Raw genomic sequence first — 27,334 nt, 5'->3', positions numbered from 1 at the left:
AACGATATCTGTTATTCGACTAGACGCGGCTCTTTTCAAGTGGGAAGGATACATTGGGATACATTGGCTGCGTTCAGCCGATACTCCGCTAGCCTAGCAATCGTGAGCAGTCGCTCGTTTGGTAGCGGTTTTGATTTGCAACGACCAACCGCTAACAACCGCTAACTACTAGCGCTTCTGTCCAGCCAAATTTTTCCGTAGCAAATGGTAGCAAAGCGCTCGCTGCTTACGTGCGCTAGGCTAGCGGAGTATCGGCTGAACGCACCCATTAATCGCGTGTCGCGTTCGTCGCGTTTGAAGTTGCCGAAGAAGTTGGTCTCATTGTCAGTGTCAGGTGTCGCCCCCGGTCGCACTTTCGGAGAAGCGTGGGCAGCGTGGCGCCGAGTGACCGAGTGTCGTGTCGCGAGTGTCGTGACTGTCGTCTCGCGTCCGCACTTGAACCTCAAAAGGGACAGTCCTTCGCGCTCGCATCTCGATCTCAACCGGGCGGAGCCGACGCGCGACCTTGCGACGAGAGAAACTCCGGAGAGGTGCCAGAGGATGGACGGTCACCGGGCGTCACGGCTCCTGGCTTTCGCGGTGTCGGCGAGCCTGCTCCTGGCCGCGTACACGCCGGGCCACGTAGCCGGCTCGGGGGTGCTGCAGATACGCGGCATACCGGTGGCGAAGAACCCGCTCTACCGGCCGGACCGCGACTTCGAGTGCCTGGACGGCAGCCGGCTGATACCGTTCACGCGGGTAAACGACGACTACTGCGACTGCGGGGACGGTAGCGACGAGCCCGGTACGGCGGCGTGCGCCAACGGCTTCTTCTACTGCGAGAACACCGGCCACAAGCCGGCCTACATACCGTCGTCCTGGGTCAACGACGGCGTCTGCGACTGCTGCGACACGAGCGACGAGTACGCGTCCAGGGTGGAGTGCGTCGACAACTGCAGCGAGCTGGGCCGGGAGGCACGTCTGGAGCAGCAGAAGGCGGAACTGCTGGCGCGGGAGGGTAACAAGCTGCGCCTGGAACTGGTGGCCAGGGGTAAGACCCTCAGGACGGAGCACCAGTCGCGCCTGGCCAAGTTGCGAACGGACTACACGGAGGCGGAGATGATCAAGAAGGAGAAGGAGATCCTGAAGAAGCAGGCGGAGGAGCTGGAGAGCCTGGCGTTGGAGAAGTACAAGCCCGCCGAGACGGAACAGCTGGCCGCCGAGGAGGAGACCATCGGGGAGGAGGAGGACGAGGACTCGAGCGTTTCCGAAGCAGAGGATTATTTTAAAATATTGGACTCGGATTCCAGCGGTACGGTAACGACGACAGAGCTGCAGACCAGGGTTACGTTCGACAAGAACAGGGACGGTGCAGTGTCGGAGGAGGAAGCGCTGTATTTCCTCGGCGATAAGAAGGAAGTCTCTTTGCAAGAGTTTGTAGATAACGCGTGGGCAAACATAAAGCCTTTCTTGATGTTGGAGCAAGGTAGATAACGTTGAGACTTGCTTATCTTTTTTTTTTTCTGCGATCTATTCGCGAGCTATCAATTTCGTTATGTAATTCCAGGTATGTTCAAAGCAGCGACGGATAAGGAAGAGACCGACGAGCAGCAGCCTATCGAAGACCTGGATCAGGAGAAGGAGGGAGAAATTTCCGAGGGAGAGGAAGAGGACGTTCCCGAGGAGGAACACGAGAAGGAACCATCGGAACCGGAAGTTGAATACGACGAGGAGACGCAGGCGCTCGTCAACGAGGCCACCGGTGCCCGCGAACGTTTCCAGGAGGCGGAGAAGGCCCTCAATGACTTGCAGTCGGAGATCAGACAGCTGGAGGAGAAGCTGGACCGTGATTACGGGCCGGAGGAGGTGTTTGCGCCACTCGACGGCGAGTGCTTCGAGTACACGGACTTGGAGTACATTTACAAGCTGTGTCTATACTCCATGGCGACCCAGAGGTCCAAATCCGGTGGCAGTAGCGTCAATCTCGGCCACTGGAACGAATGGGTCGGACCGGTCGGTGCCAAATACACCAAGATGAAGTACGATGGAGGCCTCACTTGCTGGAACGGTCCGGCACGTTCCACGATCGTCACCTTGTCGTGCGGAACGGAGAACAAGATCATATCGGTAACGGAGCCGAGTCGCTGCGAGTACGCCATGGAGTTCTCCACACCTACGCTCTGCAATCCCAGTGCGGCCGAGTCATCCGACAGGCACGACGAACTATAAACTTATTCATTTGTTAGTAAAATGAAAAAAGCGCGGTCGGTTGCACGTACAATGTGAATGTCAAGCACTTACGCTCCTTCGGCAGGCTGCGAGACGAGTTGCAAGGATCGATAACAAATAACGTTAAAATGAAAAGAAAAAATACATCTCTCGCAACCATTTCCAACGTAATCGTGATTGATACATTAGTAACGTAGCTAGTAATCTTTATTTCGATGGATATCTGTCCTCTCGAGATCCGTTTAAGGTCCAATACCACTCTTACGTCTTTTTTTTCCCAATATATAGCTAGCAATCATTACCGTTACCACTTAGTTTCGCATATGTTTCGAGACGCTATCGGTCATATCTTTTAGTATCGAAATTTTGTACTGTCAAAAACAAAATCGTTATTGTGGATAAATTGGACAGATTGACCAATGAGTCTTATATAACAAATCGTGGACCGTTCGAAATCATTATATTCCATTGACGCGCTATATATTTTACCGACTATTATAATTCGCATATCATCGGTCCACAATATGTTAAAAGGTGTAAAAGTTTCTTGATCAATCTAACACGATATATGAATACATATTATTTAAACGGAAATAACTTTGGTAATTTGAAACAAGAATGAGACAAATGTATGATTAAGGCATTCCTGGTGTTTCCGCTAAAATGTGCCGCTATATACACAAATTACAACGATTACAATTGCGATCGATAATTCGCCCTTGCGTTCGAGAAGTCTTTACATAATATTGAACGAAGTTCGCCAGTGATAAAGTCCGAAGAGTAATTATCTTGAGTCTTATCCCGTTTTTGTGAAACCGCGGAGAGACCATTGTTACGCGCGAATTCATTGCCAACGTGTTGAAGAAAAAAAAAACTCGCTGTTACATTCCTCTTTTTGTACACGAAGCATTTCTACGTGAATCGTAAGAATAAAAACGAGATGTAATATAATATAATGACTAAATCGCCAAAAATCTGAATGAAACATACAAAGTATCACATAGTGCATACCTCGTACCGATAAGGGAAAAGCGAGTTCGAACCTTTTCCGGGATTTGATTAGCCACACGTACGTACATACGATGTCCTAAATGTTCCGCATTATACACCTAAGTCGATGATTTTGTAATTTTTTAAGGACGCGCCACTGTGCCGGCGCGATACTGTGGGATGTGCATGCAATAAAGAGAGAAAGTAACTTCTGTTGTCGAACCGTAATTTGCGATGGCAGCTTTATTTACATCAATGGAAAGAAAATCTGTTCATTGTAAATGCGCGCGTGTATGTATGTCTGTGTGTAGAATTTCTCTTGTTATTCTGTATATTATTACATAATATTACAATGACGTGGTGGTTAAATCCAGTTTTCTCTATTTACTCTAAGAGACGATCTTTGCATCTTTCGGGATCCGAAACGTACGCTCAACATCTGAATAACTAAAGGGGGGAGGGGGAGGTTGATATAACGTTCCCGCGTCCTCCTACGATCGATTCGGTTCCTCGATTGGTTCGGTAAGGCACTTGAAAGGCTACAAAAACCGTTTCTTTCTCGCGAAATTCGACGAGTATAAGAAGATATGCTCTATACAGCCTTTTTTTACGCCTCCTAGATCAGCAAGAAAAACGGGGGTGATCGCATGCTATCGCCGACTATCGACAATTTCACAATTTTCCTCTTATCCACTCTCCTTTTAACAATCTCCTATAGGTATTTAATTAAATCGAGACAAAGCATTAATATCACTTAGTGATAAGTTTCATCGACGAAAAAATGGTAGGCCCATTTTAGCGTAATTCGGATTACACTTTCCACGTGTAGGCAGCTTATGGGCAATTTGTGTGGGAGATTAATACGTTTCTTTGTGTAGAATAAACAATTTTTTTTTCGACAGTATCGAAAATATATAATTGCACACGTAACATTTCTTAGACCGTCGTACAGCTTAAACACCTCTCGTGTCTCTTCTACATTTATCAATGTTAATACTATGGTGTGTGTGTGAGACAAACACATTTATATATGTATATATATTTTTTTCTTCAGAATCATTAAAGTGATAACGCACAACTTTTCTTTCATATTTACATGATATGGGGTAATACACGATATATATATAAATGCATCACGCCGAAGGGATCACATCTTTGCTAAACTACTGTACAACTATCTGCGAGTGAAACAAAGCCCTCTACGAGAATGTATGCACATTCGCGAATGCATTTCCGTGGTGATGAGCACGTGCGCGATCAGGTATAATCTCAAGTGTCAGTTTTCAGTCGTGTAAAAAAAAAAAAAACACGAACGCGATTGTTGAAAAATGTCGTCGCGAATAGGACTGATTTCCCCAATAAATGCATCAACGACAAAGCACAGCCGGCTATTATCAATGTGAACTGAAAGCTTTTCTTCGACTTTTAAAATTAGAGATACCGCGCCGTGTGTTGTGATTACTTTTCGATTAATTAATATACAAACGTGCGAGCAAATTATTTAGAAACAATTTTAATACGTTCATTTTAGGTACTTCAAAAATTTTTACCTTTTCTAGATATATGTTTGTATATTTAAAATTAGAATATTTTCCGATTTGATACTTTTATTCGTACAATTACTCGTTGATTAATTTTTCATTATTTCGAATCTGATGATCAAAAAAAGTTCTCTATGAAAAATAATTATCTGCAATCTAATCCTCGATTTCCTTTGTTTTTATTCCGTTCGTGATACAAATAGTTCGAATAGCGAGAATACTAGTCTACAACATGCGTATTTATCAAGCGCTAAACGAGATCGTTTATCTTTTCTCACGTTTATCTTTTCTCGTGTCTTCATTTTCTGCATTAAGCATCGGCCGCTAACGAAGCGATCCATTAATCGAAAAGAAGAATCGCGAAAGAATGATTCCATATCGCTCTATCGCGGCGCGTTCATTTCCCAAGTTTTTCGAACATGATCAGTTTCTCCTTGAAGCTCTTAGTGTCGGTGGACACCTCCGATATGTTTCCGTTGAGCATGTTTTGCAGATCTTCGTCGTTCTTATTGCTCACTAGCAGATTGTCGAAAAGCATCTTCGTGTCCTCTTGCTTGGCTACCGGCGACGACGGCTGCGACGTGCTCATTTGCTTCTTCTTCGGATAGATGACGGAGCCGCGTTGATTATTTCCGTTGTCAGCCACCCTGGTCATTATTGTGATGGCCAACAACTGTTGGATACCCAAGTTCTCTTTAGATACCGGCTCAGAAGACTGGCGCCAGTAGTATTTATTGTCGGCGGAAATGAGCGACTTGGAGTCTTCAGTGTCGTCCCCCATCGACGTTTGATCGGAATCGGTCGCCGGTACATTTCTGCTGGACCAAGAATCCTAAAAGATTGTTAGAGATTAACTTCTGTCATCGAAAAAAACGATTGGGAAAATACTTGGAGAATATAGCTGAAAAAGCTACTTAACTTACACATAGTTCTTTCTAACACTAATAGCAAATTTTGTTATTATCTTGAGAGAGAGAGAGAATCCTGATAAAAAAAAATTAATTAATTCCAAGCAAGTTTATTCATTTCACTGGCGTAATTTCTTCTCAGATAAAGAAAAAAAATAGAAAAATGTTTTCTTAATTTATATTTTCCCTAACGTCTTACATTTTTTTCACGCCTATCTATCACGCTGTCCGTGATTTCTTCTTCCTTCCTGTCCTGCTCCAAGTCTTTCTCCAGGCTATCCAGTGTCTCGGTGCTCTCTGACGATTTGTTCCTCCTTTCCGAATCCAGAGTATCTGTGCTACCCAGCTCCGAGCTTTCAGAGGATTTCTGAAGTCTCGACGGCTTCCTGGTAGGAGTCGGTCGCTTCTCTCCCTCGTGGTCATCTCCGGAAACTACTACGTCCACTATACTGGTACTCGGTATTCTTTTAGGCGTTCTTCTGACCCTCCTGTTCTCCAGCCTGTCCTCCACGTCCAAATTATCCGAGCTCTCCGAAGACATTCTCTTGCTCGATCGTCTACCGCTCATCTTCGGCGTGTCGTCATCCAATATCACATCCGCCTCGACGTCGTCCTTCAAATCGCTCATATCGATTCTCTCGAAGCTCTCGGACGACTTGGAGACGCTCTTCGACAGCCTTCTTCCACGCGATAAATTGATGTCGGATACGCTGCTTCTCTTCTGCAACTCGTGGCCGATCTCCTCGTCGACGCAGCCGCTCTCGAGCACGTCAAAGCTCTCCGACGACTTGGACATCGCTTTCGAACTTCTACGCGCTCGGAAGTCAAAGCTACTTCGTCGTCGCTCCATCGAATCATCGCTGGCCAGCGGCTCGATCGCTTCTAAACTGTCTGACGACTTGGAGACGCGATCGGTGGACTTCGAGATCGGATTCAGCAATTGTCTTCTGACCGAAGCAACCGGTTTCGCGGTCTCTTCGTACTCCACCAGCTTGTCAAAGCCCTCCTCGGTGGATTTGGAGAACCAACAGCCGGGAGACGAATCCAGGCTGTCGGGCGACTTGGATAACCGGTTCGACGAAGATCTTCTGCGCGGTAATTTCGCTTCCAGCTCTTCGAACACATCAGAGCCCTTGGATATCCGGTTGGACGGCTTCCTGGCGACCGGCACCCATCTGACTTCCGCCTGCTGTTCCTCGGTAGTGGCGGCCATCTCGGCACTGCTTCGCGACGCTGTCGTAGTATCCAGGCTATCCGGTGACAACGACGTCGCGCTCGGCTTCCGCGGCAGCCTCAATTCCAACTCCTCGAAGATGTCGGAGTTGCGAGACAGTCGGCTCGATGACTTCCTCGTCACGCCGATGGCCCTGGGCGGTTCCGTCGGTGACGGCGCATTGCTGGTCGATTGGGGCTGTTGCTCCTGATGCTCCAAACTGTCCAGAGTATCTTCGGCGATGGTCGGTGGTATCGACGGCGAGCTGGGCGCGGCACCGTTGGTCGGCGTTGTCGTCGGCGTCGTCCGACGCGGTGGACGTCGGTTCTTCGGACGCACGGAGATCCGGTGATGCGCCGCTGTGTGGCTCAGGCTCGCGCTCTCTAACTGCGCTGTTAAGTGAAGAAAATAATTACGTTTATTAAGATTATCATTGGACGAAGTATGATAATATAATATTAATATAATACAAAATTGATCAAATGTAATATTTGTAATCTACATCGTTAACGTGATAATAATTGTTGATACTAAACGCATTTTTAAGGCATGTAAAATGAAGAATCTATAATGAAAGTTATTATAAATCATTTCGTATTATTTAAAACGGTGATTGGAATTTGAGTTCAATAATATTATTCGTGTAAAATATATCTTTTAACCAACTTCCTCTCACACTTTTCTATGTCTATTTAATCTAACGTTCTCTCATATTTGTATGTACCAATTTGTAAGATAGCTAATAGACAGTGTAATAAATCGTGATTATCTGAATAATTTGGCGTGTTGTGAAGCAACGAAATTGTAAGTAACATTCTATGGAACTTACGTAAATCTTCCTTGGCCACCGGAACGATCCGATCAAGCGAGTCTTTCGTAGATCTCGTAATCTATATAAAAAAGAATCAAAATCACTTTTACTATTTAATTGAGCTCTTATATTAAGCTTGTGTTACGCACTGCCAACGAATTTCATTCCGCGATTTCTCTGATTATCGAAAGTTCGTAAAGAAAACAAAAAAAAAGCAAAGGAGAAAGTTTGTAAAAAAATCTAAATTTTCGTGGATCTGCTATTTCTTAGCTAATATCAATTAATTAAAATTAAGCAATTTAGCAAGCAATTTTCCTGGAGCCTCTGCTCTAAGAAAATACGCGTTACAACTTACGGCGAGTATTTCCTTGTCCATTATCAACGAAATTAATTTAAGAAATTGATATTAGGATTGATATTGAAGTTGATATTAATTGCATTTTTTAAATCTCTTTTTTAGGTATGTTCCCATATTAATTTGTATCGATAATCTACGTTTTCGTGAATCTGGTATTCCTGGTCTAAGCTAATGCCAATTAAAATTAACGATAAACCAATATTCTTGGAGTCTCTGCTCCAAGAAAATACGGTTTACAAATTATAACGAGCATTTCCCTGTTCATTATCGATAAAATTAATGTGAATTAATATAAATTAATATAAAAAACATTCGAAGAAACGCGTGCGCTAGAAATGTCTCCGTGCAAGCTTCATAAAAATATATCTCTAATTGATCTAAATCTACACTGTTAAATATTAAAGAATGAAATTTAAACCAATATCAATTGAGCCAATATAGGAATTATTAATATGACTCAAATTGAGTATAATTTGACCGAATTTAACAGCGCGGAGAGTCCCAAATGCGAGCCCAATCATTTTCAATTTGCTAATTGATCTGCCTTTTGAACACAACGAGAGATTCCGTGCGACATAACGTGACTCTCGGCGCCGTTACCGGCGCCGATAATTCTCGACGGGCGAACCGGCCAGGCAGAGCACGTCGCCTGGTTGGTCTCTAACGGTATTGACCACCGTGCGAGCCGAGTCGCCGCGCCGACGGCCGAGTACGCGGCCACTTAACCGCGATCGGCTTCGGAAACCGGTCGCAGGTGCGTCGCCGCCTGTTTTCGGTGCCGAAGTCATTTCCCAAAAGAGAAGGAGAGCTGTCGCGCGCACACGCGCGTAAAAGAGGAGAAAGGATGAGTTCTCGGACCGTTCGTCTCTTTAACCGATGCGTAATTGCGCCGACGATCGTGCGGTTCACGCAATCCGTCGATCGTCACGTGGGTGTAGGCACGAGAGACGATAATAAGGCACGAATGGGCAGCGAAAGAACGTGGTTAATCCTCAACCCGTTAAAGTCATTTGTACGCCGAACACGAAGCTCAATGTAACATCCCGGAATATCAAACGACAACGCAGCCCTTTGTCAGAGAGCATGCAAATCAGCTGTAATATTTTAAATAATTTTACACTGTTAAATATTAAAGGATGAAATTTAAACCAATACCTTGAGTTAAATAACATTTTGTTATTTTTAACTACCACGTGTGTCGAAATTTATTATATTTTAATATAAAACAGTATTATTTTAACTCCATTTGTTGAATTAAATTACCATTGTTTTATTGTTAGTTAAATTAACGAAAAATTGAGTAGGAGCAGTGGCGACCTATAGAAATGGTTGAAAAATTAAAATTAAAATGATTCAAATTGAATACAATACGAATTTAACAGTGTAATATAAATTATGTAAATATTATATATATTATATAAAATGTAGATATCCCTCCCAGTCGCTCTTAAACATTAAATTAATAAAAATCTTACTTTTTCTTTCGGCGACATTTCGAAGAATCATTACAAATCTCACTTCATAAAAAATGTAAATCGCCATCGATCAATTCGGCAAATGAAACGTTCAATTAATTTTTCTTATGGAACATTCAGGGCAATATTTAAGGAGGTAGTCGCTACCGATCGATTACCTCGACCGTGTCCTCGACGCGAGGCTGTTCCCTCACGATCGTCGGTTCCCTCGCAGCTCGATGGATCCTGACGCTCGCCGTGGTATCTGGCTGCCGCGATCTTAGACGATCCTCGATCTTGTACGATGGTCTGATCGACACCGTCGATGCGTCCGCGACCTTGTCCTTACAGAGTTGTACACAGACCGATTACAATGATTATTCGTTTATTAGTCGCGTAATAGTTACGACGGGGGCGTTGAAACGCGATCGCGCTCGAGATCCCCGTCTACTTATCATACGACCGATTACCTCGATCGTGACGTCAATTCGAGCAACGTGCTCTCCTTTGATCGCCGCCCGTTGCCCTTTCGGTGGAGTCTTCGTCGGTACAGGCATCGTCGTCGGTCTCGCTCGGCTCTCATCCTTGTTAAGAGACGTATCCTTGGTGAAGGAAGTATCCTTGGTGAAGCAAGTATCCTTAGTGTAGCATCCGATCGTCACTATCGGCTGGCACTCAAACTTGCCCTTGAGTTTCCACACAGCTCGGATTAAGGATTGTATTATCCGCGTTCTTGTGCGATCGATCAATTTGTTCATACTTGGTTCGCGCGAAGATTCGATTAATGGGATTCCTCGTTGCGTTTAAAGCACCGAAATACTTCGCCACCAAAATCCAAAACGTGTCTACTTATAATCGACTTGCTTAATTAAAATCCCGTGATGCGATATGATATTAATAGACCGTGTATCTAAGGTGGCTAACGTGACACTTCAACTGCAAAGTACTTCTGATTAATATATTTCAGATACAGATGTAGATAGAGATGTACGATGTAGGTTTATCATATCTATCAGTCTATTATCGATTTAAGTATTGCATCGTGGAGAAATAGGTAAGCGAATAAATTACTGCCTCTCTCTTTCTCGTGAATATTAAATTTAGAATGAATTACGACCGGCGATAAATGGCGATTATCTCTCGATTAACGACTCGAAGCAACGAGTAGCCCAGTAAGCGAATCCTATCGCACGATCGCGATCGATATCGTCGGTTTTACCTCGTTCGCGTGTTCCGCCCGCGATTCTCTCTTCACCGGCGCGGCGGGCGCTTCTTTCTTCACCTGGCACGCGGAGTGCGCTTCCTTCTTCTGCGTGGAGAGTCTCTGCCGCGTCTCCGCCTTCGATCTCGACCGTTCGATCTCGATCTTGCGCGCCGCGATCACGGTCTTGCTGATCGGGCTCGGTATCTCGTACTCGGCGCTCCGGTCCTTGCAACCGTAAACGCCGATGCTGATCTTCGGCGCTTGCGACTCCACCACTATCCCGTCCGGGAAGCTCTTGCATCGCTCGTTGCCGCCCTGCCTGGTCTTGTCGATCAGCCGGCGTCTCTCCACCGGGTTCAGGTTCAGCTGCTCGATTATCGCCCGTATGTTCGACGAGATGCTGGACTCGCGATGTGACACCACCATGATGACGAGGCGTGTAACCGGATCGCGGTGGTCCTCTTCACGTGGTCGAACTTGCTTGGCCCGTCCTGCGATTCATGCGCAGCTTCCAGCTGCGGAAGCACGCGCGTTTCGTCAAAACGAGAGAACGTCACGACGGTTTCCTATCGCCGTAAATTCACTTCGGCCACTTGAGCGTCAATTAAAAATTTCCCTCGTGTCGCCACGACGGTTTTTCAACTGTCTGAATTTACGTCAAGCCCGTCCTCCCTACTTTTCAATCCATAACAATTAACTTTTCAATTGAATGTGTCGCCACGATTGTCTGAATTTACGTCAAGCTCGTACGTCCTATACTTTTCAATCCATAACAATTAAGTTTTCAATTGAACGTGATTAAAATTCTTCACGCGATTAAATCGCGATTGATTCACACTTAGTTTCCCATTCGATTATATTTTTCACGCACGACATCACGACATTTTCCCGATTAATGTTAATTTATGGCTTCGTAGTTTCATGTATAATTTCATTATAATTTCTAATTAGTTTCAATTAATTGTTCAATCGCGCGGCGATTGAATTCTTTATGCGTGTCAAAGGTGAATGACGTTTTTTAATTATCATAAGAACAGACTCACTTTGAATTTATACGAGTTCACGTTTTTCGATTAAGACCTCGCTCGACGGAATTTCCTACGCGATCATCTCGTGCCTAATTCAATTAACTCTACATTCAAGCATCGGCAAAACCTTCCACGCTTCATCTCGAACAGAATCCAACGGGGTCACCGTTATGCGCTTCCTAATTCCCACGGATTCATACCGAATTCGCAGCCCCTATACGACTTCATTCGTCATCTCGATTAACTTTCCGCACGGACGCGTAAGAATTCAATTTTCCACGCGTGTCTTCGAAGAAATGCACAAACGCGTCACGCCGCCGGCTCCCTGATTGCCGGCGAATCTATGCGGCCGGAGATTTACTCGCTATCTCGATTAGGTTTCCTATTTGAGCGTCAATGAGATTTTCTACCGTGCGCCGAGAACGCGCCAGACGGGTTGGATTCGAGCATCCAGTCGAGCCGGAACAATTAAGGCCCAATCTCTAACGCCTCGCGCGCGCTAACGAATATCCAACAACGGCGAGCGCGCCGGCCGGGCTACCTGGTTTTCGCAATTAGCCGCGCACCCTTTCACAGAACTTCACACGAGCAAAGCCAACCACAGGCAGCACTCCTCGTCCTCGTTTCCCCGACCTATAAGGATTCACCGCGATCCCGATCGCTTCCCACGCGATCATCTCTCTCGCGCCCGCGCCGTCTTCCTATCTTCGCGATCGTAAACCAAATCGTACGTCGATCTCGCACAAGATCTCGCGCATCTCGTCGTGCTGACCTCGAAAATTCTATAAAATATCTCCTCTTTCTCTCTCTCTTTTTTTTACGCTGCGTTAGTTGCCGACTCCGCGAATTGTTAAAAGTGCCGCTAATTAATTTCGAGACGTGCTTTCCAATTCGCGTAATCGATTAAGGAATCGATCGACCGCTTCTTTTAAACGCCGTTCTTCTTTTTTCTTCTTCTTCTAGGGGCAAATCTCGCGCGCGCGTGACGTTTTCGATTTTGCAACGCAGAAAGCGAGCGCCGTGAGAAAAACTCGAATTTCGATTTCTTCATTCCTCGACGGTCGAGAGGCTCGGTGCCAGGAGATAGACGGCACACGCCGTTTCGGATCGCGGGATCGACCCACGTAAATCGCCCACGTTATTTGCACAACACTATACCGTGATTCCTCTCTCGCAATCGCTAAACGCCGCGCGCCGTGCGTTCACATTTGTTATAACATTACGCTACGTGACACAATGGGCGAATCAAAATATCGCCTCGACCTCGGCTTGACTCATCGGATTTCACTCCGAACGGTCCTGCGCTCTTGAAATCGTGCGCTCTCATTAATTAAAATTCGCTTCTACAGCTCCTACAAATTGAATTGTTCTTTCAAAGCCGACGCAATCCTTCCATCTCATTAACAAGATAATCGCGTTATTTTCTTTGTTAATAATAAGGAATAAGATTTTTTCTAAAGTGTAAAACTTATACGGCATAGAAATAACGTGTTTGCCTGTGAAATGTGAAATTTTGACGTATGAAGGAATCCGATTTAAGCCGGTAAATTTACGGATCGACGACGCTAACTTAATAAAGCAATCTGACATCTCGGATCGTAATTATAGGATTCGTGATGAATACGTGCATACATATAAACACGCGAATCGCGTATACGGTCGCGTACGGTTCTCAACTATCCGCAGCTACGATATTCCGTAAACTTGGTCGCACCTATCCATCAATAACCGTTTACGCTCTATGCAGAGATACACGGAGATACGTAAGCAGCGCGCCTGCACGTGTCATAACTAACGGATATTGCGGAATACAATAATTTTTTACGCAGTCGAGAGAAAGTAGAGTCGATAACTCCAAGGAAACGGGCTAAACAAGGCAGAACCTTTTACGTTGTCGCAATCGATAATTACGGCAATTGCGTAATTCCAGCGTTTGTTAATCCTTCAGGCGCAAACGTTTCCGAGGGGGAAAATGTTTTCGTTTTCGATTTTGCATTAGCCGACTGGAAAATACCTCGTCGTTTCATTGCTGGTACAGCGTTAAAGGAAACTGCATCTCGATCTTTGAGATTAGATTTGGCTTCTGACACGAGATATTATAAGTTGGTCATATATAATCGTATGTACTTGATCACGTTTCACAAATAAAAAATAACTTCGCTTTGTTAAAATATATGTCGCATTTAAACAGACATTTCAAGGAAAATGTCTCACTTTTCAAGTCACCTCTCGTGACAACCGAGAAATATTGAGGAAATATCCTCGCGGTAAACACCGACGTTAAAGAAAAAAAATATAGCTTTCTTCGAAAAAATTCAAAACCTTTAAAATTTTTCTTAAGTAGCTGCGAGCGAGGCGTTAAAGATCCGCGAAGAAGTTTTAACTTTTATGTTCGAAGGCGGTCCGGCAATTAAAGGCTCAAAGACGAAGAGGCTACTTTACGGTCCGGCGACTCCGTAACTTTTTCTCTCGTTCGTCGACTTGATCGAGACCTCTACTTCCACGTCGGACTCGGTTTCTCCGTGCAATCGCGTTTGTAATTTGCGGACGCAGCAGTGCCTTGCAATTGCGAGTGCGCACCTGACGGATGCGCGGAGCCGCGCGCCTTCGGAATAAAATGCATTATTAATCGTTCCTGCAAAAATGTATTAGTTGCAGAAAACGTGATAAAATATATTAACGCCCGTGAAGAAGAAATACTCCCTCTCTCTCGTCGTTTGCATCGTTAGAAATAATTGCGCGCCACACGAGTCCGGGGGATCGCGAGAGATCTCATCGCGATTGTGATAACGAATTCTCTCTTTCAACAACAACCGGCGTGAAAGTCGCGTCGAGGAGCGGCGAGATATCATGCGGATGTTATTTATTTGGACAAGTAAAATAAAACGTGGAACAAGGAATCGCTACTACCGGCCACCTGCTTCGCCCGCCGTTATATTTATCGCCGCGCTTCCCGCGCGAGTCCGCGATCGGCGGGACGAAAAATCGCGCGGCGCGATCGCGATTGCGATCGCGAAGATAAGCATCGGACGATTTCTTCAGCTCGATTTTTCAAATTTTCTTCCTCGCTCTTTTCTCTTTCCTCTCCCTATCCCACGTACGTGGTATTTCGCGCGGAACAGCGACATGCCGAATGCGTGTCCGTCGAGCTGTGTGCGCGTGAGCGCGCGCGCGCGATTTTGCGTCACAAGAGAGGAGGATGTTGGAAATCTGGCACGCCACGCGCGAAAGCCGCGCTCGCGTTTCCGCGGCATTGTAAAACCCGGCTGAATCGAGGAGACCGGGGGGGGGGGGGGACGGGACGGGAATAAAATAGAGGCGGGAGTACCAGCTATGCGGGTCAATTGCGCTTGAAAGGTCGCGAAACGAACGCGCGTTAGATGGTGGACAGAAAACCTGGATTTCAAAATTGTACCTCCGCGAGGAATCTAAAGCTGCGTGTACAATGTGATGTGCTACGCTTAAAAGCGCGAATGAAAGTTGCAATAGTTGTTGTTATAATTTCTCCTCCATTATCTCGACGCTTGTAATTGCTACAGATACTGTTATTACAGTTATTAGTTCAGCATCAGCCACGGAAAATGCTAAATTGAAAAAAATAGTCATAATCTCTCTGTTTGTAAATTATACAGTATTTAAATAAAGTTATTAAAATGTACGTAAATTACCGAAGCTCGCGCTGCCCTGTCGCAGGGCAACCTGGTGGGGTTTTGTTAATGTTAAGGCGTCCGGAAGTGATAATAATTACAACTTCTATGCGCACAACAAAACGGTGATTACATCCTTGCGCCACACGGGCATGCATTTTCTTTTCCCTCTTTCCACGGTGCAGCCGCGGTCACGCTTCTAGCACGTCCCGAGAAACCCGTTTCTCGAAAGAAAGAGAACTTGCTCGCTAAGTGACACGCGAATACGCGCTTGAGGTCCACCTAGTTCTCACGACGCATTTCGCCATCGCTGCGCCACGACCAGGATTAATGCGACATTAATAAATCCAACGGTTCACCTGCTTTTTATAAAATGTATCCTTCCGCTCCGTTTCCTTCGATCTGTCAATTACACGTTGGAAAACGCATCCAAAATAAACGCCTTCTTCAAATCGAGAGAAATGCCTTATTAACTTATCTTTAGAACGTATCGAGGCGATTATTTTGATAAAATTATTTTAATTAAAGTAATGAGTGGTTATCTCGATAAATGCGATAAAATTATTTTTAATTATTATCAAGATTACTGTAATTGAATATTATTAAAAAATAAAATTATATTCCAGAAAATTTTGTCTATATACGACTTCCATCAGTTTCACGAATCTCTCTTTCAAAATTTTACATTATAGCTAATAAAAAACTAATATGTTTAGTTAAAGTCCACAATTCTTCGATGATTAAATATTGAAAAATAATTGAAGCCACAATGGTTTAAAAAATTGAAAGAGTTACATACATGTGTATCTCTATTAAAGAATCAATACCTTCTTAAGATAATATCACGGTATACCTTTGATGTGCCGTATAAATGCAGGATAAATCACGTTCGCAGAATCATATCAAATTTAAACGACGTCATTCGCACAGCTATACATTCGGATATTCGAGAAATGTGGTTCGCGTATTACTTTCTAAAAATATGCTATGCTTAATTGCAGATTATTCCTCTTTTAATCTCCAAACGATATAATCTTAAAAATTTAAGTGCAATCTGAGGTACCAATCGGGAGAAAAATAAATCGAATCGCCAGATAAATTATCAATATTGCGTCGCGTCGATTGGAGATAAACAAATATCATAACATCTGAAGACATGAATTTCCTTTCTTACTTTTTCGAGAATCTTGTAGAAATATATCGTGCAATTAAAGTCATATAATGCTACATGATATTTTACTAAACGAAAGGAAATACTATGTATATATTTAAGAACTTCTACGCAGTTCTATTTAGACTGCAAAAATATAATACACAGAATATTTTGGCGTGCGTTACTCGTTACTCCAAATTGCATGAAATTTAATGTTTTCTCGCAGATCGGATCTAGATCGGAATAAGATTGTTGAACGGAGCGCCGTAGAATCTCGTATTTTAAAATTAACGCGACCGCCCGACGGGTTCCTAATTTACACGCGGTCCGGCCGGTTTGTTAGCCTTTCCGGCGCATAAACAACGGGCCATTTCACGCGAGACGCATCCGCAGGAAGAAAGTGACTGACTCTCGCAGATCGCGCGGCCGCGATAGCGACGCGAAACATCACCGCAGAACGATTTACATTCCGCCAGAATTTCCCGCACGTTTGCGACGGATCCAGCAACGCGTTTTCGCCGCATACCGGAGACCGAGATATAGTAAGAGCGAGGAGAGAAAACAAAGGGAGAAAAAAGATTCGATTTGTTTGACGGCACTGCATGGATCAATTATAATTTAAGGCCGAGGGAAAGAGAGAAAGAATATGGAAAGTGAATTCGAGAGATTCCGCTTTCTGACACTTTTCATCATCGGCGAGAAATCGAAGGTGGGACGCGCATCCGTGATTTGGAGAAATTAGACGCGGCAGAGAGAAGAAACCGAGACATCGTGGAGGACCGTGAGGGATGTCGTAGAAAAGTTATCTTAAAGAGATATTGTATTAAGGTAAAAGTACCAATGCCGGGACACTTAAGAGTAGGTAAATGTACCAGTGCTTGGACACGTACTTATGTCTGGATACCTTTAAAAAATAGTATAAATTTATGGAAATAAATGTTTGGATACTATAACTAAAGTTTCAAACTGCAAGAAAAAATATTTTTATCTTTGATTTTAATTCGCGTTATACTTATAAATAATAAAAGTGTCCAGGTATAGGTACATGTCCGGGCATTGGTACTTTTACCTTACCGCGTGGTAGCTTGAAAAAGAAATTCATCGAATATTGAAAAATACCAACGACGCGGTATTGATTTGGAGAAAGTGGAAGGATTCACGTGGCTCAATAAAAATACTGCGGAACAGGAGTTTCGGGGAAAAAGTTGCATTGTTACATTTACACCTGCATCCGCCCTTGAGGCGAGATACGTATGTATAAAGAAAGTAAGTGGTAGATCGCCGGAGCGAGATACCGGCGATCGCAGTCGTTATATAAATTACGGACGAGGAGCTTAACTCGGGCTGCTGCGGTTGATACAACGAATGAACAAAGCGGCAATTAAACAGCGCTGCATTTGTGGCGGATAAAGGTTGTTGCACGGCGCGACCGTAAATGTTGTGAATTCGAAGAGGGTTTTACCGGCTCTATAGCTTGGCTGAACCACCTCGATTTAATAATTCCGCTTTGCCTTTAATTGCAAACTCGCGAGCGGCTTCGTGACGCGATAAGGTGATGTACTTCTAATAAGGCGCGACTCGAGTCCGAGCGAAGTTCCGCGGATTTCGTCTAATCTAATCGCATACGTAAGCGACTCGTATTATTCGCGAATGAGAAAACAAACGGGATTGAAATGGCTACGATTAATAGTTAGTCACGTCGCACTAATTATGGCAACAAAAGATCGAGGAACTCAAATAGCAAGGATTATTTGATAAAAAGAAAATATACGCTGAAAGGTTTGCGCGATTTAACGTCAAATAAAATTCGTAATTTATATATGCAATTTAGTAAAAAAAAAATTAACAAATTCAATATTAAATTAAAATTTGTAACACCATGTAATTTAATTAGATATTAACTCATTTTTATTTAATATATTTACTGCAAATATTTTATGAATAATTAACATATTCGCTAAAAATCTAATATTCTTTGTGATATTATTTAACATTATACACATACATCATACAAATTATACACATTATACACATTCGACATAATTTAACAAATTATGAAAGATTCTGCGCAAATATGTTCCTTTATCCTCCAAATTATCCTCATTAAAAGGAGATAGCGAGTGTGAAACTTTGAAAATGTGGCGTTCGTAAATTGCACAGAATAGAGCGGCGAGTGAAAGATGATGAGAAAACACGTTGCATCTTACATTTGCATACGGCGCGCGTGCGTGTATTGCAATTTGAGTCGGCAACACATCGAAGGAGAGAGAAACGAGTATTATCGAATACGGAGAAGACTCATGATCCCGCGGTTCGACCCAGAAATGTAAGAAATTGCGGAATTGCTCGACCGAAACGGAGTTAATGACGAGATATCGTTTCAAAATAAAGAAATGATAAAATAAAGATATAAAACGTATCAGTTATAATATAAATTAATAAAATTAAGTAGGACGTGGTGTGTGTGGCAAGAATTAAAACAGTATAAAGATGATCTTTGCAAAAACAGTTAGAAGCGATCTTCGATATCATGTAGGTATGTAAAGCGAAGATGTAAAATATTAATTAAATACTCAACTATATTACACGTTAAGTATATAAACATGACGATTAGAAAATTTCGTTTTCTCGTACTGCTTTAACCGTTTTCCTCTTCGGAAATTTTTCACGGAAGATTGATCCTGAAACGACAGCCTTAATTTTCCATTACACTCAATAATAATTTGACAAAATGCATTTGTATAAATCTTCATCTCGTTAAATACCGTCCGTTTGTGCATCTCGATTGAAAGTACGAATCAGGACGAGTCCGAGAGATAGTTAAAATGACTCTTAATTATCACCTTTCGTAGTAACGTAGTATCTTTAACGCGCATTAACGTTACCAAAGTGCAGCAGCGCAGTTTCTACGACACAGCGAGCGACACGACTCGTATGCGCCGACCGACTTGCGATTACTGAATTTGACACAAGGCGAGCATAATATAAGGGGAATAGTTGCGCGCGATCGAGCGTGCGGGAGATAAGATCCCAGATATCATTCCGAGTGTGCGTGTTGGAACGATCGGTTAAATGAAGGTGCAGGAAGCGCGGGAATAAGTGGGGCCCCTACGATCTACGGAATATCGATCTCTTCGTAGCATGCGAGAAGTCGTACGCCGCCGGAGAAAAAGAAAAGAGAACGCGAGTCTGTTCCGATGGGTGCGTTCGTTAAGCGATGCGAGAAAAGAGGAAGTACGAGAAGTTACATGCTAATTTCCATCGTTCGCTCGTAACGACAACGAGAGTTCGTCAGTCCGTCCGGCGATCGTTATTAAGACGATCGTTGCGTGGCTCGTACGTGTCTATTCCAGCTGCGGCTTGTATAACGAATTTCACGAGGGTGATTAATACGTTGGAACATCATAATAAGCGGAATAATAATTGCGCGATGTAATTGAGCGTCGACACATCTGAGTGTTATGAGAGAAAATTGACATCGATCAAATATACAAATATCTTATGCCAAGTTAATTCCAAAGGTTGCAAAAGTAAATGTAAAATTTGATATTCAAAGGACGGGCAAACGTTGAAAAATTGCACTTTGCGTTTATCTTATCGATTTATAAAGATATGGAGTGTACTCGAGGTTGCTCCAGCTAGTGGCCGCGAAATTCGGCGATAGGACAAAACCGATATTTATTTGCGGATGTCCGAACGTGTACAAACACGCACGTACAATTGCCAATTAGCTTTACATGCGTAAGACACCAGGAGCGTGACGGATCTGCGTGAAAAATTCCTTCCGGCGACACTTTTCGCTTCTCACGGACGTTAACGACTAGACGAAAGCGCGCACATCCGCCCTTCTGGCAGTAACATCTCTGCTCTTTCTCTCTTGCTGGCACTCTCGGCTCGAGATTATAACTGGAGTTATCGATTAGAAACGACACACCGAGAGAGCGGAGCGGCACGGTCTCGTTCCAGAGCGCGCGGCTCGTTCGTCGGTTCCGGCTGAACGACTGACACCGCCGACCTTCGGCCGATTGGGATTTACGTAACGAGAAGCCCTTCACTCCGACAGATGGTGACGGATAACGCGAAACGTGATTTCCCGAGTCCGCGCGTGCTCGTACCGCACGTGTCACGCGCGCGGAAAACGCGTCGCGGTGCGATACTGACTGAGCTGAGCCGAGCCGAGCCAAGCCGAGTCGAGCCGCGCGGATCCCGGCTTCTCGTCCCGCTGGAGTTCGACGGCAGTAGAAGTGGCAAGTGCCGGTCAGACCAAGTGGTGGAGGCCTCAGGAACGTACACGGACACGCTACGCGCCACGATTTGCAGCGTTTTCAGGTCGGCTTTGAATTTCGCGATCGTTAGCGCTATACTTCTCCTGCGTCTTAATACGAGGACAATTAAAGAGACACATGTTCGATTCGTGCTTGTTTTAATTTAAAGCTTGAAAGCTTTATATCGAAAAATGGTTGTATAAATTTTTTGATACATCTGTTAAGTTGATATTTTAACATTATATACGATAAAGGAAGAGAAATCTATGATGGAAACTGCAATTCTGCAATCCAAAATCTAACTCTTATTTTTAATCAAAAATGTAATTTTATATATATGTATATATTATACAAATTACAATAATGTATATTTTACAAGAAGCTTTTCTTGTAAGAATGAATCTCTCGACCTATAAGTAACATTGCCTTATTGTTCGATTAAATCCATATTCACTTTTAGAATTTAGAAATCCAAACATTTCAAAGACAGTTATTTCTGTTACATTATTTTAATCTTAACTTATTATATAAAAATTGCAAAACGTACAGTGGTTTTTGTGGCGAAATTTTCCGTAAGGAAAAATTGGCTCCATATTCAATCGAGAATCTATCGTCAACGAGCGAGGGATCAATCTTCGGGTCACAAGTGGTTTATGTGCCACCGTGTGATTTCTCCGGCGGACGGTGTCAAGTCCCGTACGTTCCTGAGCACTTAATGGCCCCTGACAAGAAATAAAGAGAGGCGAGGTACGATCGAGAAGGCTGATCTACGAGGAATCGGACGAGGAGCCGCGCGCTAACGGTGCTGCCCATCTCTCCCTGCTTGCCAGCTGTTGGCCGGAGCCAGGAGTACGAAAGCTCTCTGTCCCGATCTCCTCTTCCATTCGTCATCTCTCGCCTAACACACCGTCCGACACGGCAAGCGGAGGAGAGAGTAAAACAATTTCGCTCTGAAAAATTACCGCCAGCACAACGTGGAACCTTCAGAAGCGCTCGAGTTACCGCACGAGATTTATGTGCTTTGTCCCGAATTTAATTCGACGACGAGATAACGTACCGTAATATCGCGGAACTCGATTATACTACCGTGTAGTTATCGATTAGGTCATTAGGCGTTGGCGGCTTCCGAACGTTCGCGATTTGTTAACGGACTCCTTTTCTTTTTTTCAAACAGCTCGAACCGGTCGATTTTCGTGTCACGCTTATCAGAAAAGCTGTATCTCTTGCCGCTTGTTACGCACGAACGAAATTTAAAGTCCTCCGGCCGCGGCGTGCTAATATTAGCAACCGGCTAACCGATATGGAGCGCCGATCGTTTTACACGACGCGCGACTCTTGTTGCAATTAATGTTGCAAGTCGATATCTATTCTGCGAAACGGTCTATTTTCTTTTCGCCGCGCCGACCATTCACCTACAACCGCTCCTGCTCCTTTCTCGACATTAAAACGAGAGCCTTTCGTATAGCTTCGCAATTGTCGCGGCGCAACGATTTACAATCGCGAGAGAGCACGGATCATCGAGCACTGCGCTGCTCAACAATGTTTTATTTCCTCGTCGTGGAACGAATAAATGAACGTGACCGGAGGAGACGTGAGATTTATCAAAATCGAGTTTACTGAAACGAGTCCGATTCCTGATATAGCGGAATTCCTGTCGAAGGTGGAAGAAAAGTAATATAACACGGAAAAAAATTTAGCTAAATTTAGTCGTAAAATAGGGATAACTAATTTTTTTTGCAGCAAGAGTTATATTTTTTGCAGCGAGAGCTAAAGTTTAGCAATAGTAGCAAAACCTTTTGTTCTCGCTGCAAAAAATGTTAGTTATCCCTATTTTACGACTTATTTTAGCTATATAGTAGCTAATCTTTTTTTTCCGTGAACGTATCTTTCGTTTGCAAAATTAAATGGCAATAAATTTCGTAATGCCGAAGCATGGTAATAAGGTGTGCTAAAATGTACACAGAAAGTTGTCTCACATGTGCTGAATAAATTATTCCGAATGCTTTTACTGCTACTTGGCGTCAGGAAAGGTTATAAATCGCTGATAATCCAAAGAGTCTTCCATTCGTATCTGTTTTCCCTATTCAATTATTGTTCTTGCAAGATAATTACGTGATGTTTGACCTTCTAAATTATAGATTATTCTGACGAAGATAATAATTTCGACGACGTCCGACTTTCCTTCGAACTTTAGATCACCGGGATAAAGTAATATGTAAGAAGCGATAAATGCCTTACGGAATTTAGTCCTCCGTAAGGACTTGTGAGGATTCCTCGGCCTTGCCGGTATGCATGCATATGCCGTGACGACGCGAAGGCAGATCGCGCGATGCAACAAATGCCAGGCAAATACCAAACTGGCTTACGCCGACAGTCTGGTGGATTCGCATCGCGACTGAAATGTCAAGCCGTAAAAGCCGCGCGATTAGAGGCCGCGTGACCCTTATAAATCTCCCATCGATTATCCGAAAACCGTTCCCGTAATATGCATGAAACGGCAGGCACGAAAACACGGTGGCGTCTATTTTTGGCGAACATGGTTCACGACGTTTCCATTCGCGAAATGAGATAAATGACACTGGTAGGTAGCTGCAAATCTCCCGGACGAAATGATTCATCGCATTCGATTAACGATCCTTCATTGCTCGATCGTTGCCACAAGAGATTTAGAATGGCGCGACAGTGTTCGCGTCTAGTTAAGCCTTCGTTAGCCTGTATCTTAGCAGTTTCTGAGGGAAAAAGTGCCCAATTATTTATTTATGCTCTTAGACATCTCATCAAGAGAGAAATGTGAAAAATAATATAATATTAATACATATTATTGCATGCATATAATCTTCTAAACTGTGTCAAGAGTGTTCAAGGGTGATTTAATATCCGTGTTTATATGAAACAGAAATTGAAAGCTTTTCTTCACCAGTAAATAATTAACAGAAATAGTTTAGCTTCTTCGACATAGATTGCCAGTTGCATCGAAAGAAGCTAAACCGTTTCTGTCAATTTTATATATTTTACATTTTACATCTCACAATATATAAAATTAGAATTTGGTATACAGAATTAAAATTTCTAAACGCGTGCCTCGCGTCTGTTTATTCGGCATCTTCGAGTCTCTCTTCGGGGAAAAGGATCGGTAACCTGCACGCATCGAGTCAACGAACTTTGGTACTCGACGTGTCGACGGAATCCGCGACACGTCTCGAGAAAAAAAAAGAAATTTACATGAATGTTATTCAAGTGATAATGAAATGCGTTGAAAGTCGCTCGGTGACTTTTTATACCGCGATAACGGCCTTTATGGCACGTGTTCACAAAAGATTTCAGCATTTACGAGTCGAGCGTTGCAAAAATAAAATGAAACGGTCTCGGGGTTGCGGTACAATATTTTAATAGCATATTCTGGAAGTCGTGAATCATGAAAAAAGTCGCAGTCGCGAAAACGTCGAATCGAGGAATGACGGAGAACGCCTGACGGAGACATAAATCTATGATAGCGGTCGCGAAATAAAGAAGAAATATAACGATAGAGCGGCATCGCGTAATCGTCGATCATCGATTGACGGCAGAAAACAGAAAGAAAAAAACATTAAAAAGGCCGGTCAGCCCGTTTTCCACTTGCACAAGCGTTTACTCGCTCGAGTGCGTTCGGGACATCGTCGCGAACATTACGACGCTTTATGTAATTCCTGCCAGGAATTTCCTGGAAAGTCGGAAAGTCGATTTAGACGCTTACTTTTAAAAATTGCGCTTAACAGACAGAGAGAGGCAGAAAGAAAGACGCGTACGTATATCAAGGAAATTAATTATAATCAAAGGTCCGATGGTTCAATATAAGTTGCAGTTATTATCATTAACGTGAAGAAAGGATTATCGATAATAATATGACAAAAATCGAATTAATGCAAACGAAATTGTTCTTAAAATTGTTTAAGGTTTTTTTTATAAACATCAGTTCGGTACCTAGATCCATCGCGAAAGAGTTGTAATATATTTCTTCTGTTTGGTTTTTTTTTATTATTATTTTATTTCGATAGTTGCGAGGGGAATGATTCGAAAAGATAATTTTGCCAAAATTTTTCGAGGTAAGTCAATTGTTTGCAAAAAGGTTTATGATTTATGACGTTCTAAAGGAGATTTTATTGCGTCAAAATGGCGATTAGCCGCAAATCGCGATGGAAGGTGAGCTAGTTGAGAAGTGCTCTCTTGCAGCATGATGTTGTATCTGTTGTGTTTCGCGGCGATTTAAACGTACAAGTGCCGCCATCTTCATTTGCACGCTACAATGATAATGCTATTCTGAGTTGTTTTACCGACGCATGTTTCAGATGCTGCACCTCCTTATTGGCAATGAACTATCTGCCGACAGTGGCAATTAAATGGTAAATAATGGCGATTATTGTTCAACAACGTGCAATGTAAACAAACGAGATGCAATGATCTTTCAAAAATCACAAACGATTTTTCTGAAAATTATTAGCATTAATAAAGGTCAATTGTTTGCAATTACCCCTTTCACCTCAAAAAAAGATAAAAAATAAAAATTAAGTATCTATTTTATGTCTATTAAAATTTACTCCTACAAGCAATAATATCTGCTGATATTTGCTAAATAATTATTTTCATAGAAATTAAATGATACGATAGAGATGATAACTCGTGTGTGATTTACCAAGAAGGATCGACTTCGAATTGATAAACGACGGCTCGATGAAATTTATGCTATTGATGGATTCGCTGTCCGCGCAGCGGTATTTTTTTCAGGGGGATACAATTTATTGTATCGCCCCAATCGCCTGTCGGTCCGACGATGAAAGCAAGCCAGCGAGCGAGGGGCATTGAAACGCTCGGCGTGTTGATCCATGCGCCGCTGCCAGGCCACGGGCCAAGTAACAGTAAACTTCGTATCGTGCCCCCCGTTATTACGTGCCGTCCTCTCGCTTCTGCTTGTTTCTATACTCGCTATCGAAACGTCGTTTGCCCCCCCCCTCCCCCCGCATCCTGTGACTAATGCCACGTATCTCTAACTTTTGCGTCATTGAGCGAGCTAACGTGGAAGACATGTGTGCAAGAAAACGTTACCGATCCTTCGACTCGTCAAATCTGTTCGAGTCTCGACTCGAGCTTTATATTAAGATTTTAATTCGAACCTCAGCTTTTTCAAGTCCCGATGTCGAAAAAATATAGCGGCGACGTTACCCTGTTTATTTCGTGTCCTATCTGAAAATCTTGGGCGATGCTATTCGTTAAGATAATCGTTAAGATATTCATTAAAATATTTGTTAAGATATGCGTTAAGATATTCGTAAGATATTCGTTAAAATAGATGTTATGCTTTTAAAAGACTTATTCGCGCTTAAAACTGTTGCTCAACTCGTCGGATTCATAAATACCTATATAGTGGCTATAAATAGTGACGCTTTGATAACAATTTAATTGGCCACTGCAATCAGTTTCCCTTTCATTTCAAACGTAGAGCCCATCGACTTTTTCAGCGACGACAATGCACCATTGTAGCTACGAGGCTGCAATATAACGCAAACGCGTATTTTAATAGCTCTGAAAACTGAGTCAGTGGCAGCGACAAAGAACGAGAATTTTGCGGAGAGCGGCTCTCGGCCCGTATCGAGCCGAGGATATTGTTTTAAACGGCGTCGTCCATCACGAAGCCGGCAATAATAGCCGCGGACGGGGATTCATCACCGTGCGGACAGAGGAAATAATGGTAGCGGGCGGGCAAGAGAAGTTGGAAAACAACGGGGAGAACGCCGTAAAAGGGACACGGGACGCGTTCCCCGTGTTCGGCTTCGCGTTCTCCTTCCTTCTCCACCTCCTCCCATCTTCATTGTCTTACTATTTCGCGGGACGCTTGCTTTCGCGTCGAAAGTTCCATAAATGTGTCACGATCCAAAAATATCTCTTGTTTAGGCGCGGTGACAAACCCGGAGATCCCCGGAATAACTCTTCTCCTACCCCATCCCCTATTCAGCCCGTTTTATCATTTTCCACTCGTCGAATAAAAATAAATCAGCTTTTTTTTCTCCCACATTGAAAAATAGAGCATCGCCTCGGAGAGAATTATGCGATGAAATAGTAACGATGAAATAGTAATAAACCATTAACACCATTATTAAAATATCGAAATTAATTAGTTGATTATTACTAATATTAAATATTAATAACAATAACAGGTTCATATACTAACATTAATGCAAGAGCATTAAAATGTCCATGTTAACTTCACTAAACGTGCCAACATTAACTATTCTGTTACAATTTTAACGTTATTAATATTTCCTAAGATAATGATCATTTTTTATATTACTAAGTTTTTAAAATTATGGTTTATTGACCGTAATTAGTCGCACTAAAGAGTTTAGAGAACAATGCGGAGGATTAGCGCAAATCGCTACGTCGAATTTATCTCGAAGAAATAATAGTTAGAGAATATTAAGAAGAACTTTCAACGTAGTATAACGAATACAGGTTTTATCGTTCGTCTTGCTGAACAATGAACGCGAAATATCAGCAACATCCGCGGCATGCAGGCCACAAAG

General features: G+C 43.2%; 2 protein-coding genes across 6 annotated transcripts in view; one reads left to right on the top strand and one right to left on the bottom strand.

The window, feature by feature from the left end:
* The first annotated feature begins 369 nt into the window (after window positions 1-369).
* Window positions 370-3,567, top strand: Gcs2beta (glucosidase 2 subunit beta). Its single transcript, XM_071704292.1, has 2 exons — window positions 370-1,465; window positions 1,547-3,567. Exons 1-2 carry the CDS (start codon window positions 541-543, stop codon window positions 2,206-2,208), a joined length of 1,587 nt encoding a protein of 528 aa, XP_071560393.1. The 5' UTR covers window positions 370-540; the 3' UTR covers window positions 2,209-3,567.
* Window positions 3,408-27,334, bottom strand: part of LOC139771442 (uncharacterized) — a 64,087-nt gene continuing 40,160 nt past the window's right edge. For 3 of the 5 annotated variants that reach the window (XM_071704224.1, XM_071704205.1, XM_071704216.1), the window contains 3 exons: window positions 7,690-7,750; window positions 5,847-7,252; window positions 3,408-5,571 (listed from right to left, as the gene is read on the bottom strand). In XM_071704224.1, the coding sequence (XP_071560325.1) occupies window positions 5,137-5,571; window positions 5,847-7,252; window positions 7,690-7,750 (1,902 nt within the window). In that variant the 3' untranslated portion in view covers window positions 3,408-5,136. Of the gene's footprint in view, window positions 5,572-5,846; window positions 7,253-7,689; window positions 7,751-9,662; window positions 9,828-9,953; window positions 10,170-10,702; window positions 11,265-20,252; window positions 20,438-27,334 lie in introns of those variants that run through there. The other 2 variants (XM_071704234.1, XM_071704244.1) reach the window with 2 other exon arrangements.

Source organism: Temnothorax nylanderi, unplaced genomic scaffold, assembly GCF_030848795.1.
Source record: "Temnothorax nylanderi isolate EJ_2023f unplaced genomic scaffold, tnyl_v1.0 TNYL_tig0003_pilon, whole genome shotgun sequence".
Taxonomy (NCBI): Eukaryota; Metazoa; Arthropoda; class Insecta; order Hymenoptera; family Formicidae; genus Temnothorax; species Temnothorax nylanderi.
Note: the sequence above shows the minus strand (reverse complement) of the source record. Positions and strands in the feature narration are given on the sequence as shown.